Genomic DNA, 18034 nt, shown 5'->3' with positions numbered 1-18034 from the left:
TCACATAATTAATTATAAAATTACATAATTAAATGACTACTTAATTAATTATGACATTATATTATAACATTAGTAATTTACTACATTAGCACAATATTTAATTAAATGATTAAAAAATTTAATTAATTATAACATTACATTATAAATTTATAATATGATTACTTAATTAATTATAACATTATGTTATAAACAAATGATTACTTAATTAATTATAACATTCTATTATAAACATTAGTACAATACTTAATTAAATTATTAGAAATTTAATTAATTATAATAATATATTAAAGATTTATAGTATGATTACTTAATTTATTATAACATTACATTATCGTATGATCACATAATTAATTATAACATTACATAATGAAATGATTACTTAATTAATTATGACATTATATTATAAACATCAGTAACAATACCAAATTAAATGATTAAAAATTTAATTAATTATAGCATTACATTGTAAATTTATAGTATGATTACTTAATTAATTATAACATTCTATTATAAATATTAGTACAATACTTAATTAAATTATTAGAAATTTAATTAATTAAATAATTACTTAATTAATAATAACATTATATTATATTATAATCACTTAATTAATTATAACATTGTATAATTAAATGATGACTTAATTAGTTATAAATTTATAACATTACATTATAAACATTAGTAATTTATTACATTAGTATATTACTTAATTAAAGGATTAAAAATTTAATTAATTATAACATTACATTATAGATTTATAGTATAATTACTTAATTAATTATAATATTCTATTATAAACATTAGTACAATACTTAATTAAATGATTAGAAATTTAATTAATTGTAATATTAAATTATAGATTTATAGTATAATTCTTTAATTAATTTAATTAATTGTTTGTGTTTTGATTTTGATTGAGGAATTTTATGTGAATTGTGATGAATTGATTGAATTCAAGTGTTGCCTAGAGATTAGAGGATTTATGAGTCACATTGGACACGAATGAGTAATCAAAATTTGTTTTGGGTGTATTTGTAAACTTTTAAGGTATTTTTGTCATTTTTTAAACTAATAAGGGGGTAATTGATTTTTATAGGGTACTCGGGAAAGGAACCGAAACCTGTATTTTAAGTTTTGATTCCTTGAATTTAAGAACCTACACTGTGCGGTTCTAGTTCTGGTTTCTTTTTTTGGGAACCTGCACTATAAGGTTCCGGTTCCGATTCTGATTCCCCTAAAAAATGTAGGGTACTCGAAACCGCTCACACCTAGCTTTTTGTTATATTTGATTTAGTTAATTAAACAATTAGATTATTTAGATGAGTTTCACATTTTTCACAATCGAAATAAAATACATACATATAAACTACATCTAAATACAATTTTTTATACCTTTCATGTATATGTCTTTGTATTCTCTTTCTAGTAATAGTTTTGATAGAAGAGATTGGTCGACAATATAGGATATGTCGAGAAGAAGAATGGTGATAGAGAAAATATGAGAAGAAATCATTATATACAAACAAGTAGTATTTAGGTCAAAACATACATCGACAAGATAGATTTGGTGCCGATGATAAAGAGATAGTGATTTTCTTACTTAGACCCTCTATGTAATAATAATCTCTATATAGTCATAAAAATTTCAAGTCCCAACTTGTGATAGTTATAAATAAGAATAAACTTTATATTGTAATAAATTATCATTTTTCTAATTTCTGTCTTAAGAAAGTTGCCTCCACATAGAAATGATTAGTTGTATATTGCAAAAAAAAATATGTTATGTTACATTAAAGGTTTAAGATAAAATAAAGTATTTATTTACAATTGTTTTGGACAATGATTTATATTCTACAGTTATTACCAATATCTTTTAACTTGTAGGTACATAATAACTCACTAGCATAAGAAAAGAAAAAAAAGGAAGGGAAACCCCTTGGGGATAAACGCCTGGGACACCTTCTTGTTGAAGCTAAAATATTTTTAGCTTCTCAAACATGTTTAGAGTTTCTTAGGAAGAAACTTTTTGTATTTTTGTACTATTATCACGAGGATTGTTTCATTTATCTTCTTGTTTAATTGCAGTAATGACTATTAAAACGATACATTGAAATCCTAGTACATACTACTAGTGTTCTGAAAACAGAATCGGACCGTCTGGTCGGACCGGTTCGACCGGGAGCCAGCGGTATCTCTAATCCAGCATCTTCTAAAAACCGGTATTTTCAATTAAACCGGATTGAGCCACGGTTGTACCGCCAGAATAGTGCTGAGTAGCAGTCCAATCACAACTCAATCCCGTTGGATTCCGGCATCGTTCGACGGAGAAAACACCACCATTCGACTTGACAGCATCTCCACGACAAAACCCATCCATTTTCAGTGGCCGTCATCACTCGCCGTCCACCTAAAGTTCACGCTCGCCGTCGGACTTCCTTCTTGATTCTGGCAATTTCCGATGTCGATAGAACTCCCTTACCATCAGATTCGTCGGAACCTATACATCAAAAGCCCCATGATTCCAAACTTCGATTGGCCGTCGATTGTCACTGCCGCCACCACTCGCCAATCTCTTCACGCGACAGGGGTGTTTTAGACAGATTTCAAACCTTAAGGGAGTATTATGGGGTGTTTTTTTATGAATTTCAAACATTTAGAGACTAAAATAATTTTACAGGATACGGTCCAACCGACCAATCCAACCAGTCAAACCGAAAACTGAACCCTTGAACAGGTCATAGTCCAATCCGGTTTTCGAAACATTGCATACTACTAAAACGTGAACTATAATATAAGAAATCAAAACAGTAATTTCTGTAACCATACATACCTCTATTAAGTTATAACATCTTTAATAATAAATTAGTTTAATCACATCATTATGACTATATATATAATGAACAATATACACTAAAAATCCATTTTACTAATAAGTAGGACAGAGTCAGAGAGTTTTCTTATAATAAATAACATAATACCTTGCCTAGATGAACAAACGGGTATTTTTTTTCTTGGCAAATGTTACCGTTTCCACATTATATATTCATTATAAAATCTTCGAATAATTGAAATTTACCTTATCAAAATAAATTTGTATCATCTCCGCGAGATAAACTTTTAGCATAAAAACTTCTTTTATCATGAACGTGTTGATGTTTTCTATAAATTGTAAGTATCAATAAAATTACGTTCATCTTTTACAGAGAATAATGTTTATAAACCCATGACCGAATTACCTGAGTTTAGCTTCCATGTTTTCATTCAAAATAGGCAACTTACCAATATAGCTTTTTATAGAAGCATAAAACACATAGCTTAATTTCAAAAGTACTTATCTCACCAAACCCAACTAACAAAGAATGAGAAAATTACAAGAAAAGCAAATAATAAATTTAATAATCCCCACTCTACTCTATTTATTAATTTTAATTCTAATTAAATGCTCTAGTCTTCATTATCGACAATCGTACAGTGAGACCAAAAGAAGGTCAATCCTCCGAGAGTTCTAAAGCAAAAGTGCAGAAGACACCGCAATATGAATCTAAGCTTGTGGTGTAAGTGAAGAAGTTTTCCGCCACATGGGCCGGCCTAATATGGCACTTCCATGAATCGAAAGGTAAGCAGCATTTAACCTAGAAATCAAAGTCAAAGATTTAAGTACTAAACCAAAAACAGAATCTGCATCCTGAAAGCAGAGGAGAAAAGTGTACCTATCAACATCGGGTGGAGCCAAGGACAAGGGATCATATAACTCCTCTTTTGGGTCGACGACAACCGGAACAGCACCAGCCATAGCTGCCATATCTGTAACACCTTCAACCTGCCAAATACCATATGCCATTCATGCATTCATATTAAATTCAGAATAAATAAATAGCAAAGCAAAAAAGTGATTAGAGGTAACCCAAGAACATGCAATACTTCTTTGTTTTTAGTAGTACATTTAAGTGAACTAGTTGTCCACAATGGGGTAAAAGAGAAAGTTTGTAACCTACATAAGAATCTAGGTACAAGAAGAACAACTAGAGGCTCGAAAACCAATCACAAAAGCAGCCCTCAAACAACAAACCTCAAAGAAAAGAACACTAGTGGGTTGGGTATTTGCCACTTCCCAATTAAAGCGAATAAAGAAAAAAAAGGACTATATCAAAATTCTGAAGAAACAGAAGCCCGTGATTAGCAGACTGTATCATAATAACTTACCTGTTGAGCATACTGTGGGTAGCCAGCATATGCACCATATGCGTATAAAGATGGATCTTGTGTGGCCCCGTATGCATAGGCATCATAGCCTTGTCCATAACCATAGTACGCACTCCATTGACTCTGATCTACTTGTGCTCCCAAGCTACCAGTTACGTCCTATAATAAATAAATACCAAAATTGTCAAGACAGGAAATCGATACAACACAAGTTGTATGATATTTGCCTAAAGTAAATGTAACTACATAAGATAGCTAACCAAAGATCCCATGTTTATCATCTATCAGCCATGCATATCCTAAAATGCAAGTGAGAATTGCAGATCATCTAAATGCATTATCTAAATGATTTCCAGTTAAATTCTTCAACTTGCCCTCAATTCCTTCTACTGCTAAGAGAATATACGAATAATTATATAGTCTATTACGTTTTACTAGCTTCGATATAATTATGACAATATGCGGCATGCATATGATAAAAATTCTAAAAAAGCTGGGAAAGACTGAGCATTTGATGGACATAAAATCCTCTTTAAACATCACCTGTTTCCTGCCCCAAGAAACGCGGATTTGCTGTTGACCAATCACATGTCCTTGTACTCTTAGGATGGCTTCTTCAGCAGATGTCCTATATAGATATAAGAGATTAGAAATGTCAGAGTCTATAGGACTACCAAAAGATGTTGGCAACCAAAAAATTAGACTAAGGTTTATTATACGAGTTCCACAAAAATCTCTTCTGCCTCTTTCCAGCGTTTATGTTAATGCAACTCTTGTTGGAGAGAAAAGATAAGCATAGCAAAGGGGAGTTGAATTAACAAAAAATCAAACAATCGCCCCTCCTCCCGAAACCACCAAAAGAATAAAACAGATAAATTAATAATGTACAGATAAATTAATAATGTACAAAAGTTTGGAAACAATTTCACTTGTCATTTTAGATTATTATCATTATAATCAATGCACATGCTGAACAAACCTAGCTGCAAACTGTACAAAACCACATCCTCTGCCCACGGGAATCTTGACGTTGACAATCTCCCCAAAGTGTAAGAATGTTTGCCTCAGTTCTTCTTCAGTAGCATTTGGATCCAAGTTACCAACAAAAATCTGCAATAGAAAGAGATAGTGAGAAAATGATATAATTTATGAAGATTACGTTGCACTAACAGGTTTACTTCTTTAGTATGTGTGACTTACTGTTGTATTATTGATATCATTATCTGCAGGAAGCACCTGCACTGGGGTAGTGTACGCTGGGACAGGATATATGGCTGCAGAGGAAATCCATAGGTAAAAATATATGAGTGGCTAATTTGAGTATGCTCAACCTAAAATAATGAAATGAATATGACCTTTTGTTGCAGCATATTGTTGTTGAAAACCAGTCGTCTTTTTAGGCGTTGCTGCACTAATACGCATCGGTCTAGTTGAGCAAAAGACACCATTCATTTCAGTCATTGCACGATTTCTTTCATTCTCATCCAAAAATTTGACAAACCCATATCCCTTTGAGCGTCCAGTATTTGGATCTGTCACTACCTTGGCACCTCTAACAGATTGATATTGAGCTCGAAAGGTCTCTTGTAGCAAATAATCTGTAACATCAGGTGCTAAATCCCCTACAAAAATTGAATGCTCAGGCCCGGCATCAGGACGTTTTTCACCAATTCCAAAAGAAGCCCAATTCAACCGGAAAGTTTGTTCAGTCCCAGGCATTGGTGTCCCATTATAAGTTTGCAGAATCCTCTCCGCAGCTGCATGAGAAACAAACTCCACAAATCCATAACCCTCTGGCTGACCAGTAATCTTATTACGTATAATCTTTATTGAAACAACCTGCAGAAAGCATAAGCATCAAACTTGTTAACACTTTCAGTGTAAAACAAAAGAACTAGAACTATCGCAAGAATTAAAAACTTAACTGTCAAAAAATCCACATTTCACAACAGTAACTTACGCAACGGACTTCCGGCAAAAACCATTACAACCAATGTTTAAAATTTTAATTCATAAATCATTCTTTCTCCCCCAACACACTCAAGTGGTACTCAATGCGAGTGAAATAAAAATATAACATAATCTCATTTGGCGCTAGCATTAACGGAAACTATGAATTCATGACAAAAGAAAAGGAAACATACATAATACTCTAAATAACACCCATAATTTGAAAAAATGCAAAGTTTGGTACTTAAACTAATTGAAAGAAAAACTTTCCAACAGTCATCCTATAAATTTTGAGTCACAATCTTCCCCCCCCCAAAAAAAAAAAAAAAAAAAAAAAAAAATCCTCCAACAGAACAGCCTCAACCCATTTCGAAAAAAAAGAAACCCACCAATAAAAGTAAACTTTACTCAAGACTAAAAATCAACCCAAACTCTTGACATTTTTTTCACAATCTCAAAACCTTCTTAAACCTAACATAAAATACAAACACAGTAAATAATTTACCCCCTAAGGTTCGAGAAGAAAACAAATAAACCATTATGGAATTCCATAAATAGTTCAAAACCGTCGTAATTGGAAGCAAAAACATGGAGTTATTACTACCTCGCCGGTGTGAGCGAAGCAAGAGTTGAGATAGTTCTCGTCAGTACTGTAAGTCTCCAATCCAGAGAGTCCGTATTCTTTAGCGTCATTGGATGATGATGGTATCTCCTCCTTGGCTGTCGCCATTCTTCTTCGTTGGAACAATAGAAAATAACTAGGTTATAGAAAACCTCTGAATTAAAGAAGATACAATATATTTATACTAGTTATATCATTGCTAATATTTATTAAAAATAGGAATTCTAAGTAAAGTAGGAAAACTGATAAAAGACTGAAACCCTTACCTAATTCAACTGAAATCAGAAATCCTAAACAATTTGCTAATTTGACTGAAATCCTAATTAAACTAAATCCTAGACCCTTTGGAACGCTGTCGTCTATAAAATGGGCCGACTTGTGGGCTGTAGCCCATGGGCCGCATTTCGTTCAGTGTGCTGGGTTAGGGTTTATCTCTCTGAGCTCCCCTCACGTTTTCACAAATATCACAAAAATTCCCTATGGTCTTAGAAATGTCTCTGAAAGTTTGTTAAAGGGTTAATTACTATAAACCCTCTGAGATATACCTAATAGTTCTGATCCCCCTGCCATTAGTGATTGTTATCGAAGTTCATCCCTGTCGTTACTAGTTGTTACTAGAATCCATTCTTGTCGCTATTGAGATTAAACATGTTTGCTTAGACATGTTAATGGAATCCTAGCAATAGGTGGTCAGGGTTGTGAGGTTGATCTCAAGGGTTTATTATATATTTAGGATGTCTAAGAGGGTTTACAACTATTAAACCTTATTAAAATCAACATTAGAATGGTTAAATTATATATATATATATATTAAACTCTAAATGTTCATCAATTAGTTAATTAAACACGTTATTATCTGGATGAGTTTCACATTTTTCACAACCAATATATGTGATTCTTTGACAAACCAATTGTGAAATAACATCACTTCATTATAAATTTAAGTTTGAAATCAAAATAAGGTTATTTTCGAAATAAAATATATACATATAAACTAGGTCTGAATACAATTTTTATACCTTTCAGCGATATGTTTTTATACTCTCTTTCTAGTAATAGTTTTGATAAAAAAAGATTTGTCGACAATATAAAATATGTCAAGAAGAAAAATGGTGACAAAGAAAAGACGAGAAGAAATCATTATATACAAATGAGGAGTATTTAGGTCAAAACATACATTGAAAAGATGGATTTGGTGTCGATGTCAATTTTTTAAATTTCCTAAAAGCTTGGCTAGAATATATAACATAAACCTAATGTTAGAATGAAATAAATTATGGTTAAGAGTATATGTATATATCATTTTCTTATAATGAACAACATACTATAAATCCATTTTACTAAGTAATAGGATAGAGAGTTTTCTTCTACTAATATATTCATTGTAAAATATTCAATAATTGAAATTTACCGTATCAAAATAAACTTGTATCATCTCCATGAGATAAATCTTTAGCATAAAATTATTAAAATTTCCTAAAAATGATCAAAAACTTCTTTTATCGGTAACGTGTTAATGTTTTCTATAAATCTTGAGTATTAATAAAATTACGTTTATTTTTTACAGAGAATAATGTTTATTACCCCATGACCGAATTACCTAAGTTGAGCTTCCATGTTTTCGTTCAAAATAGGTAACTTACCAATATTTTAAAAAAACTTTGACATATATTCAAATCTACCTAACAGTCATTTATTGTGGTCGGTTTTTTTTTAATAAATAGATATGTAATAAAATGTAATTTATTGGACGAACATACTGATGCGGGCTAATCCCATCACCTAGAACTTTAATTAAGATCAATTTAATTAAGTCTTGTTAGTTAATTCTACTTGATAATTTATAAAAGTAATGAAAGGAAAAGACCTCTTAAAGTTTTTGTATAAGGCAAAAAAAAGTTGAAGGACTCCTATTCAATATAGCTTTTCATAGAAGCATTAAACACATAGCTTAATTTCAAAGGGACTCATCTGCTTTGAGCTAATCTTACCAAACCCACCTAACAAAGAATGAGAAAATTGCATGCANAAGAAAAGAAACCCACCAATAAAAGTGAAAACTTTACTTCAAGAACTAAAAATCAACCCAAACTCTTTGACATTTTTTCTCACAATCTCAAAACCTTCTTAAACCTAACATAAAATACAATCACCAGTAAATAAAATTTACCCCCATAAGGTTCGAGAAGAAAACAAATAAACCATTATGGAATTCCATAAATAGTTCAAAACCGTCGGTAATTGGAAGCAAAAACATGGAGTTATTACTACCTCGCCGGTGTGAGCGAAGCAAGAGTTGAGATAGTTCTCGTCGACCCAGTACTGTAAGTCTCCAATCCAGAGAGTCCGTACTTCTTCTAGCGTCATTGGATGATGATGGTATCCTCCTCCTTGCGCTGTCGCCATTCTTCTTCGTTGGAACAATAGAAAATAACTAGGTTATAGAAAACCTCTGAATTAAAGAAAATGTATTTATACTAGTTTTATCCTAAGTCTAAATTGAAAAATTATTGCTAATATTTTATTAAAATAGGAATTCTAAGTGAAGTAGGAAAACTGATAAAAGACTGAAACCCTTACCTAATTCAACTGAAATCAGAAATCCTAAACAATTTGCTAATTTGACTGAAATCCTAATTAAACTAAATCCTAGACCCTTTGGAACGCTGTCGTCTATAAAATGGGCCGACTTGTGGGCTGTAGCCCATGGGCCGCATTTCGTTCAGTGTGCTGGGTTAGGGTTTATCTCTCTGAGCTCCCCTCACGTTTTCACAAATATCACAAAAATTCCCTATGGTCTTAGAAATGTCTCTGAAAGTTTGTTAAAGGGTTAATTTCTATGAACCCTCTGAGATATACCTAATAGCTCTGATCCCCCTGCCATTAATGATTGTTATCGGAGTTCATCCCTGTCGTTACTAGTTGTTACCAGAATCCATTCTTGTCGCTATTGAGATTAAACATGTTTGCTTAGACATGTTAATGGAATCCTAGCAATAGGTGGTCAGGGTTGTGAGGTTGATCTCAAGGGTTTATTATATATTTAGGATGTCTAAGAGGGTTTACAACTATTAAACCTTATTAAAATCAACATTAGAATGGTTAAATTATATATATATATATATTAAACTCTAAATGTTCATCAATTAGTTAATTAAACACGTTATTATCTGGATGAGTTTCACATTTTTCACAACCAATATATGTGATTCTTTGACAAACCAATAGTGAAATAACATCACTTCATTATAAATTTAAGTTTGAAATCAAAATAAGGTTATTTTCGAAATAAAATATATACATATAAACTAGGTCTGAATACAATTTTTATACCTTTCAGCGATATGTTTTTATACTCTCTTTCTAGTAATAGTTTTGATAAAAAAAGATTTGTCGACAATATAAAATATGTCAAGAAGAAAAATGGTGACAAAGAAAAGACGAGAAGAAATCATTATATGCAAACGAGGAGTATTTAGGTCAAAACATACATTGAAAAGATGGATTTGGTGTCGATGTCAATTTTTTAAATTTCCTAAAAGCTTCGCTAGAATATATAACATAAATCTAATGTTAGAATGAAATAAATTATGATTAAGAGTATATGTATATATCATTTTCTTATAATGAACAACATACTATAAATCCATTTTACTAAGTAATAGGATAGAGAGTTTTCTTCTAATAATATATTCATTGTATAAAATTCAAATAATTGAAATTTACCTTATCAAAATAAACTTGTATCATCTCCGTGAGATAAATCTTCAGCATAAGATTATTAAAATTTCCTAAAAATTATCAAAAACTTATTTTATCAGGAACATGTTAATGTTTTCTATAAATCTTGAGTATCAATAAAATTACGTTCATCTTTTACAAAGAATAATGTTTATTACCCCATGACCGAATTACCTAAGTTGAGCTTCCATATTTTCGTTCAAAATAGGTAACTTACCAATATTTAAAAAAAACTTTGACATAACTGTCATTTATTGTGGTTGATTTTTTTTTAATAAATATATATGTAATAAAATGTAATTTATTGGACGAACATACCGATGCGGGCTAATCCCATCACCTAGAACTTTAATTAAGATCAATTTAATTAAGTCTTGTTAGTTGCTTCTACTTGATAATTTATAAAAGTAATGAAAGGAAAAGACCTCTTAAAGTTTTTGTACAAGGCAAAAAAAAGTTGAAGGACTCCTATTCAATATAGCTTTTCATAGAAGCATTAAACGCATAGCTTAATTTCAAAAGGACTCATCTGTTTTGAGCTAATCTTACCAAACCCACCTAACAAAGAATGAGAAAATTGCATGCATTATGCCAAAAAAAGCAAAAAAATAAATTCAATAATCCCCAATGTACTCTATCTATTAATTTTAAATAGTATTTCCAAGTTGTAAATAAATGTTAATTAACAAAAATAAATACTATGAATTATTATATGTTTATTTTTTTCATTTTATATATTTGTGTTAAATAGTTTGAGTCCGAGATATGGAAAATTAATAACTTATAACATTTTATTTTAATCTTATGAATTATTAGATATCCTAATACACCGCATAAACTTTTTTATCAAATAAGAAAGCGATTACAAAATCATATTGAAATTCTTATAACTCAAAAAATTGTAAAATATGTATATCGATATATTAAAGAAAATAAATAAAATTAACTAATATATATTCTTACTAAATTTTTTTTTTTTGTTTTTAAGTTTTATTTAAAATTGCCCTCACTCAATTAATTTTCTAGCTCCATCGTTCGTTTTAGATAACATTATCAAGTCGATACTATATAACTTTGCATTTTTAAGTTAGGACATTACTACTTTTTTTCCCCTAATTTTCCATTGTAATTCATGCTACCAAACTAAGTTAGAGATGGAAACCTACATAACATAATTAAATAGCCGCTTAAAATTTAATTATGAGATGTATTAATTAAATATCTACCAATCTCTAATTAATAAATACAATATTTTTACATATATAAATATACAACAACACCCCCAATAACACTTTGAGAAAATGGAACTCACTGCCATAGCTATTAGTGTTCCTGTTTCTTTCATGTATGTTGCTTCTGGCCTCATCATAAATCTTATTCAAGTAATTATCTTTTTCTCTCTTTTGTTACTATAATTATTTTGCTGCTTAAAAAATAAATTAATAATTTAATTTAATTTCTCATTTTCAGCTGTTTGATGTATATATTTTTTATTAATTTTTTTTTTTTTTAATAATTTTAGGCAGCTTTGTTTCTCACAATTAGGCCTTTGTCAAAGAATACATACAGAAGAATCAATGGAGCAATTTCTGAAATTTTATGGTTGGTAATTGTTTGGATATTGGAGTGGTGGGCAGGCCTTGAGGTTCTTCAATCTCATCTCTTTTTTTCTTTTTCTTTTTCTTTTTCTTTTTTTAATTATTATTTAAAAAATGGAATTATTTATTTTGCGTATTTGTGCAATACCGGAATTTTACGTGTGATTGATGTATCGTATCACAGCTTGTACAAATGAGAGAAATATATATAATATATAATATTATTAGATGAACATTTAGATGACGGCGGGTAGAGGGAGCGGTGGCTTGCTCGACTGGCTGCAATATAGTAGAGATTTATGGGGAAAAAATATATTTAAAAGATTTTAAATATATGTAAATTTATTACATGTAGTTCAACATGAATTAATTTTATATAAAAAATATTTTTAATCCTAGTAAAGAAAATACAATTCATAAAAAATACTAATTGCATAAGTAAATATTAAAAGATGAAAATTCAGTTAAACTTTCTTTCTGTCAGTATTTATAGTATTATCGTATTTCATCAATATATATGTATTTGGCTATTTATATTGTTTTTAATTTGTGGTTGCAGGTTAAATTGTATACAGATTTGAAAACTTATCTGTTGATGGGTAAGGGAAAAACTATACACATATATATTTTTATTAATTATGATTTTCTTAATTAAAATTAAGAAATAAATATTTTGACTAATATTTATTTTATATAATTTCCCAGGTAAAGAGCATGCTCTAGTAATGCCTAATCACTTGAGTGATCTTGATACTTTCTTTATGTGGATTTTAGCTCAGGTAATTAATTATGATTTTAGTTCCATATTTTAAATGAATTTCTTTTTTACAAAAAAAAAAGATTAATTTTCTTAATTTATAATTTATATAACAATTAATTTTCTTAATTTATTTCCCTTTTGGAGTTTTCCATTAAGTTTAAGAATAGTGTCCTCCAATTGATAATTTCAGTGTTAATAAATTTTTATACAGCGCTCAGGTTGCCTTCGTAGTGCACTCACGGTGTTAAAAAAATCGTCAAAATATCTTCCGGTGAGTTATATTTTATAAAAATGATAAATAATAAAAATTATCTATTATTTTTTTTTTTATAAATTTATATGAAATAATTAATATTTTAATTATGCAGATTTTTGGGTGGGCAACTTGGTTTTCTGAGTTTGTTTTCGTAGACAGAAGTTGGGCCAAAGATGAAAAGAAATTGAAGGTATTGTGCATTAATTAATTAAATTTAATTTAAGTATCTTGGCTGGTTAATTAATTAAATTAATTATATCTTTAAAATTGCAGGAAAGTTTTCAAGCATTAAAGGATTTTCCGACACCGTTTTGGCTGACTATTTTCACTGAAGGAACTCGATTGACGCCAGATAAGCTATTACAATCTCAAGAATTTGCTCTTTCTAAAGGATTAAATATTCCAAAAAATGTCTTGATTCCTCGAAAAAAGGTGAAATTAATTTGCATTATTGTATATTTAAGTTTTATTCAACTTCTTATAAGGCCTGTGAGTTTTAATCAAATAATAATGTCTTTATGAAATTTAAGAAATAACAAAAATTTTCATAATTTTTTAGTACAAAAAAATTAGCGATAAGAAGTTTTTTATTATTTTTCAAACTATAGAAGAATTTATGTAATTCAATTATGTTTTGAGGGAGATTATTGTTATTAACCTTTTTTTATAATTTAAGTACTATGATATTAATTAATTATTTTCGTATAAGATGTAGATGATGAAATAATAAAGTAAATATAAGAAGTTTATTTACCTCATTTTTTTTTTAACTTTTATTCTTTTGATTTTTTGGTTCTTGTCGGTTTTTCTAAATTAATAGTATTAGTATTTTCTTTTATTTAGTCTAAGTCTAACTGTTCTCTCTCAACATGGTTAATCAATGAATCACGTTTCTTTTTGCAATAAGAAAACATATTTTGAGTGAAATATGTTTTCAAACCTCGGAAACAATTAAAAATGCCCTGATGGGCTAAATGTTGAACTTGAGTAATGTGTTTATGTCAAATAGATTATCGTTCCGTTATATTGTATATAAAAATATTATTATTATTTTTTAAATAATTTACTTACTAATCACAATTAATTAATTCTTTTATTTTTTTTTTTTTTACAATCTAGGGTTTTGTTGCGGCAATTGAAAATTTACGCTCATTTGTTCCTGCAATTTATGATGTTACCATTGCTATACCAAAAAGTTATCCAACTCCTTCATTGTTTAGAATTTTGAAGAGGGAATCAACTCCTGTAAGTCCACAAGATTAATTAATTAACCGTTAATCTATTATTTTAATTTTGATTAATTGATTTCATTTATTGCTAATTTTTTTTTGAAAAAAAAATTATTTATAGATTACTATTCATATAAAGCGATATTCGATGAAACAAATGCCAGAATCAACTGAGGAAATTGCACAATGGTGTATAGATCGATTTTCAGCCAAGGTAGTTTAGTTATTAATTTGTATTTACTCTTCATTTTGTTGAAATTAATTCATTCAATAAAGTTTGATTAATATCATATTTAATAATTATTTTTTTATCCAATTCTTTTATCATGAGAAAACCCTAAACCTTGAGATTTATTTATTTATTTTTACTTGTTGAATTTTTATTTCAGGATGCTATGCTGGAGAAATTTCATGCCACAGGCACATTGGTAGATGAAGAATTCAAAGAATTTTCCCGTCGATCACTAAAACCCCTTATCGTAAGATACACACACAAATATTTATTTATTTGAAAGATGGTTTCATAATTCTAATCCAAAAATTTTCTTGTTTCTTGGTTTTTTTTTTTACGACAGACTGTTATGATTTTGGCTTTAATCTTCAGCACCGGAGGTTTAATATTATTAGCGAAGTATTCTTTGCTATCATCATGGAGAGGAATCGGGATTTTAGCATTTGGGCTGGTCATTATGGCTCTTTCCATGCACATTTTAATTGAATACACAAAGTTTCCTCCACAGAAGAAACCACAATTATAATTACTAATTAGTAGCTGATGATTAATAATTTTCATTTTCTACATAGACTAGAAGATGTAATAATTGGGGAGTATTGCCCATGTGAGGTGACCTAGTTTTTAATTTTATAAGAATGATATTATAAGTATGAATTCTTGTGTATGAACCGACGGTGATATAAAATAAATGGATGAATGATATGACAAAAAGAGAAAAACATCAAGTTAAATAAATTTTTTTATACATAATTTATGATTGTAGTATCGCTCTTTTGATCATTAAAAATTGTTTCAATCACCGATAGAATACCCTTGCGGTTTTCAAATGACAAATTAGTCCCTTTGTTATCCGAATTATCCAACTACCTTCTCTTTCGTTTTTTTTTTTCCGTTAAACTAACTTTCGGCCAATTCTAACCACTAAATTACATTATTGGCCTTAAAAATAACTTTTCTAAAAAACTAAAAGAAAATTTACTAAAAATTTCAAAAAAGATTTAATAAAAAAAATTGAAAATCTGCCAATTTAAAAGAATTTCTTAAATTTATAGTTTTTTTTTTTTAAACTTTAGGCTTCGTTTGGCTCAAGTTTGGGAATACTATTTTTAGTATTCCCAATAAAGTTAAACAGTAAAATGCCCAAAAACTCACAATATTATCAAATATTATTCAACTTTTTTTAAACCCCCTAAATTTTTTAATTTAATTAAATACCCCTAAATATTTTTTTTGGAAATTACAAAAACACCCCTAAACCCACATTATACCAGATTCCGAAAAAGGCCAGATCTTTGGCCGTAACCAGTCGTCAACAAAGGCCAACATATGGTCGTTGTTGACCATCAACGATGGTCGTATCTTTGGCCGTCGTTGATGAAGATCTACGGCCAGATCTGGCTTTCAATGGCCAGATCCACCGTGGATCTGGCAAGAAAATGCCATATCTAGGGCTGTGCAAAAAAATCCGATATCCGATCCTAATCCGCTCCGCTCCGGAAAATTCGGATCGGATACGGATCAGAATTTAGCAAAATCCGAATATTCGGATCGGATACCGGATCAGGATTATAAAAAAATCGGATATCCGTATCCGATCCGAATTTTGCTAAACTACGTCGTTTTGAGTTTTCAAAATTAAATTCACCCTAAGTCCCTAACAGTGCTAACACAGTAACACACTAACACTAAGTCACTACTCAGTACTACTCACTAAGACACTAACAGACGTCTCCAACGAAAAATACAACTCTCACTACTCTGACTCTCTGTCTCAGACTCGAACAACACGAACCCTAAACACTAAACACCCAGTACTCTCTCGCTCGACTCGAACACGAAACGCGCCGTCTCGCACTCTCGCTCACGCACAGTCGTCATCGTCAATCGCACAGCCTCTCAGTCTCTCACAGTCGTCATCGTCAGTCGCACAGCCTCTCAGTCTCTCACAATGTCATCGTCACTCGTCAGTCGCCAAGCCTCTCAGTCTCTCACAGTCGTCATCGTCAGTCGCACACGGCACAACCTCTTAGTCTCTCACAGAGTCACAGTTTCACTCTCTCAGACCAGATCGCATCTGTACTCTGTCGTCTCAATCTCACATGTCTCTCTCGCTCAAAGCCTGAAACACGCACAACCTTAAGCCTTTCACTCTCTCAGACCAGAATTAGTGAATCACCAGATCTCACTCAATCTCAATCTGTCTCTCTCGCTCGAATACGCACAGTAGAGACACAACCGATTGAAGCCCCAATCGTGTTGAAGGATTGAATTATTTGGTTTTAAATTTTAATAAGGAAATCTTAAAATTCGGATATCCGATCATCCGATCGAATAATCGGATATCCGGATAACCGGATCCACATAATTCGGATCAACAAATAGCTTGATCCGAAAATTCGGATCGGATCAAAAAATGTCCTATTCGGACGGATATCGGATTTGCACAGCCCTAGCCATATCGGTGACGACACTGGCAAGATCCAGCCGGTCATGCGCCGATACGACGACTCAACCACCTCGTGGGTGGCCAGCTGTCCATATTTGATGGGTGGGTTGGGTGTGTTTTTGTTAACTTTTAATGTTTGATTTAGGGGTGTTTTGTAAAAAATAAACATAGGAGATATTTTATTAATTTGTAACTATATCGTACTACCCGCCCAATTCAACTTTTTTTAACTTTTTAAAATTTTTTTTCCCAAAAACGTAAAAATGTGAACCAAACGGAGCCTTAGATATTTTCTTAATTTTAAAGTAACTTATTTTTAGAGGTAATTTGGTAATTTATAAGTCCAAACCAATTAAAAAGTTAATTTTAACGAAAAAATTTAACGATATAAGAAATAGTTGGATAATTCGAATAACATAGCCACTGATTGTAAATTTTGAAAACCATAGGAGTACTGGTGGTATAAATACTTCTATAATAATTAAGAGGTGACAAAATGTTACTAAACTTTCCAATCTCTAGACAAGAAAATTAATTCAATTATAAGTGATATTAAAAAATAATATAGTTGTTTGCCATAAAACTCATAAATAGATTATAAAAGCTGTATAATACATAAATTAAAATGAGATTTATGACTAATAAAAACTATCGAAAATTAATTGTCAAATCATATTATTTTCACTGTTAATAAATATATCTTACAATAAATATGCTCATTTTTACTATTCTCTATCTAGTGTAGAGATATACCTTTGCCCACGATAGATTGTGATGGTAGGTTGTTTCTTTTAAGAATTAGCCGAGGTGTACATAAACGGATCCAAACATCTTAGTTAACAAAAAAAAAAAAAAAAATACTCATTTATTATTAAAACTTTTATAAATAATATGGTACTTCCATTTTTCCAAAATCTATTATTATTTGAAAAACACTTCATTTCATAGTTCTTACGACATTTCATTTTTACAAACTAATGAGTTTTAATATAAT

General features: G+C 30.2%; 2 protein-coding genes across 3 annotated transcripts; one reads left to right on the top strand and one right to left on the bottom strand.

Annotated features, from left to right (window-relative positions):
• Positions 1–3348: 3348 nt before the first annotated feature.
• LOC116140063 (polyadenylate-binding protein RBP47B') lies at positions 3349–9406 on the bottom strand. Of its 2 annotated transcripts, none has more exons than XM_031425698.1 (9): positions 9356–9406; positions 9047–9185; positions 5559–6042; positions 5404–5477; positions 5183–5313; positions 4747–4831; positions 4204–4362; positions 3711–3820; positions 3349–3632 (listed from the first exon to the last, which is right to left on the bottom strand). In XM_031425698.1, exons 2-9 carry the CDS (start codon positions 9179–9181, stop codon positions 3542–3544), a joined length of 1269 nt encoding a protein of 422 aa, XP_031281558.1. In that variant the 5' UTR covers positions 9182–9185; positions 9356–9406; the 3' UTR covers positions 3349–3541. The 2 variants fall into 2 exon arrangements, with proteins under 2 accessions (XP_031281558.1, XP_031281560.1); XM_031425700.1 differs by having other exon boundaries at positions 9047–9182; positions 9356–9385.
• A 2411-nt stretch (positions 9407–11817) lies between these two features.
• LOC116140060 (1-acyl-sn-glycerol-3-phosphate acyltransferase PLS1-like) lies at positions 11818–15117 on the top strand. Its single transcript, XM_031425696.1, has 11 exons — positions 11818–11898; positions 12039–12161; positions 12674–12713; positions 12820–12893; positions 13086–13145; positions 13243–13320; positions 13404–13562; positions 14250–14375; positions 14481–14573; positions 14749–14838; positions 14935–15117. The coding sequence occupies exons 1-11, from the start codon at positions 11818–11820 to the stop codon at positions 15115–15117; spliced, it is 1107 nt and encodes a 368-aa protein (XP_031281556.1).
• Positions 15118–18034: the final 2917 nt, after the last annotated feature.

This window comes from Pistacia vera, unplaced genomic scaffold (assembly GCF_008641045.1).
Source record: "Pistacia vera cultivar Batoury unplaced genomic scaffold, PisVer_v2 Contig361, whole genome shotgun sequence".
NCBI classification, from domain to species: Eukaryota; Viridiplantae; Streptophyta; class Magnoliopsida; order Sapindales; family Anacardiaceae; genus Pistacia; species Pistacia vera.
This window is presented reverse-complemented; position numbering and strand designations above follow the sequence as displayed.

What these genes read in the sequence shown, in the direction of transcription:
- LOC116140063 (XM_031425698.1), bottom strand. Translation starts at nt 9,181, where the DNA reads ATGGCGACAGCGCAAGGAGGAGGATACCATCATCATCCAATGACGCTA. An exon ending in ATGATATCAATAATACAACA is followed by an intron (nt 5,314 to 5,403) that starts GTAAGTCACACA and finishes TTTCTATTGCAG; the next exon opens with ATTTTTGTTGGTAACTTGGA. An exon ending in TTTCTTGGGGCAGGAAACAG is followed by an intron (nt 4,363 to 4,746) that starts GTGATGTTTAAA and finishes TATTTATTATAG; the next exon opens with GACGTAACTGGTAGCTTGGG.
- LOC116140060 (XM_031425696.1), top strand. Translation starts at nt 11,818, where the DNA reads ATGGAACTCACTGCCATAGCTATTAGTGTTCCTGTTTCTTTCATGTAT. An exon ending in TCATCATAAATCTTATTCAA is followed by an intron (nt 11,899 to 12,038) that starts GTAATTATCTTT and finishes TAATAATTTTAG; the next exon opens with GCAGCTTTGTTTCTCACAAT. An exon ending in TGAAGAGGGAATCAACTCCT is followed by an intron (nt 14,376 to 14,480) that starts GTAAGTCCACAA and finishes AATTATTTATAG; the next exon opens with ATTACTATTCATATAAAGCG.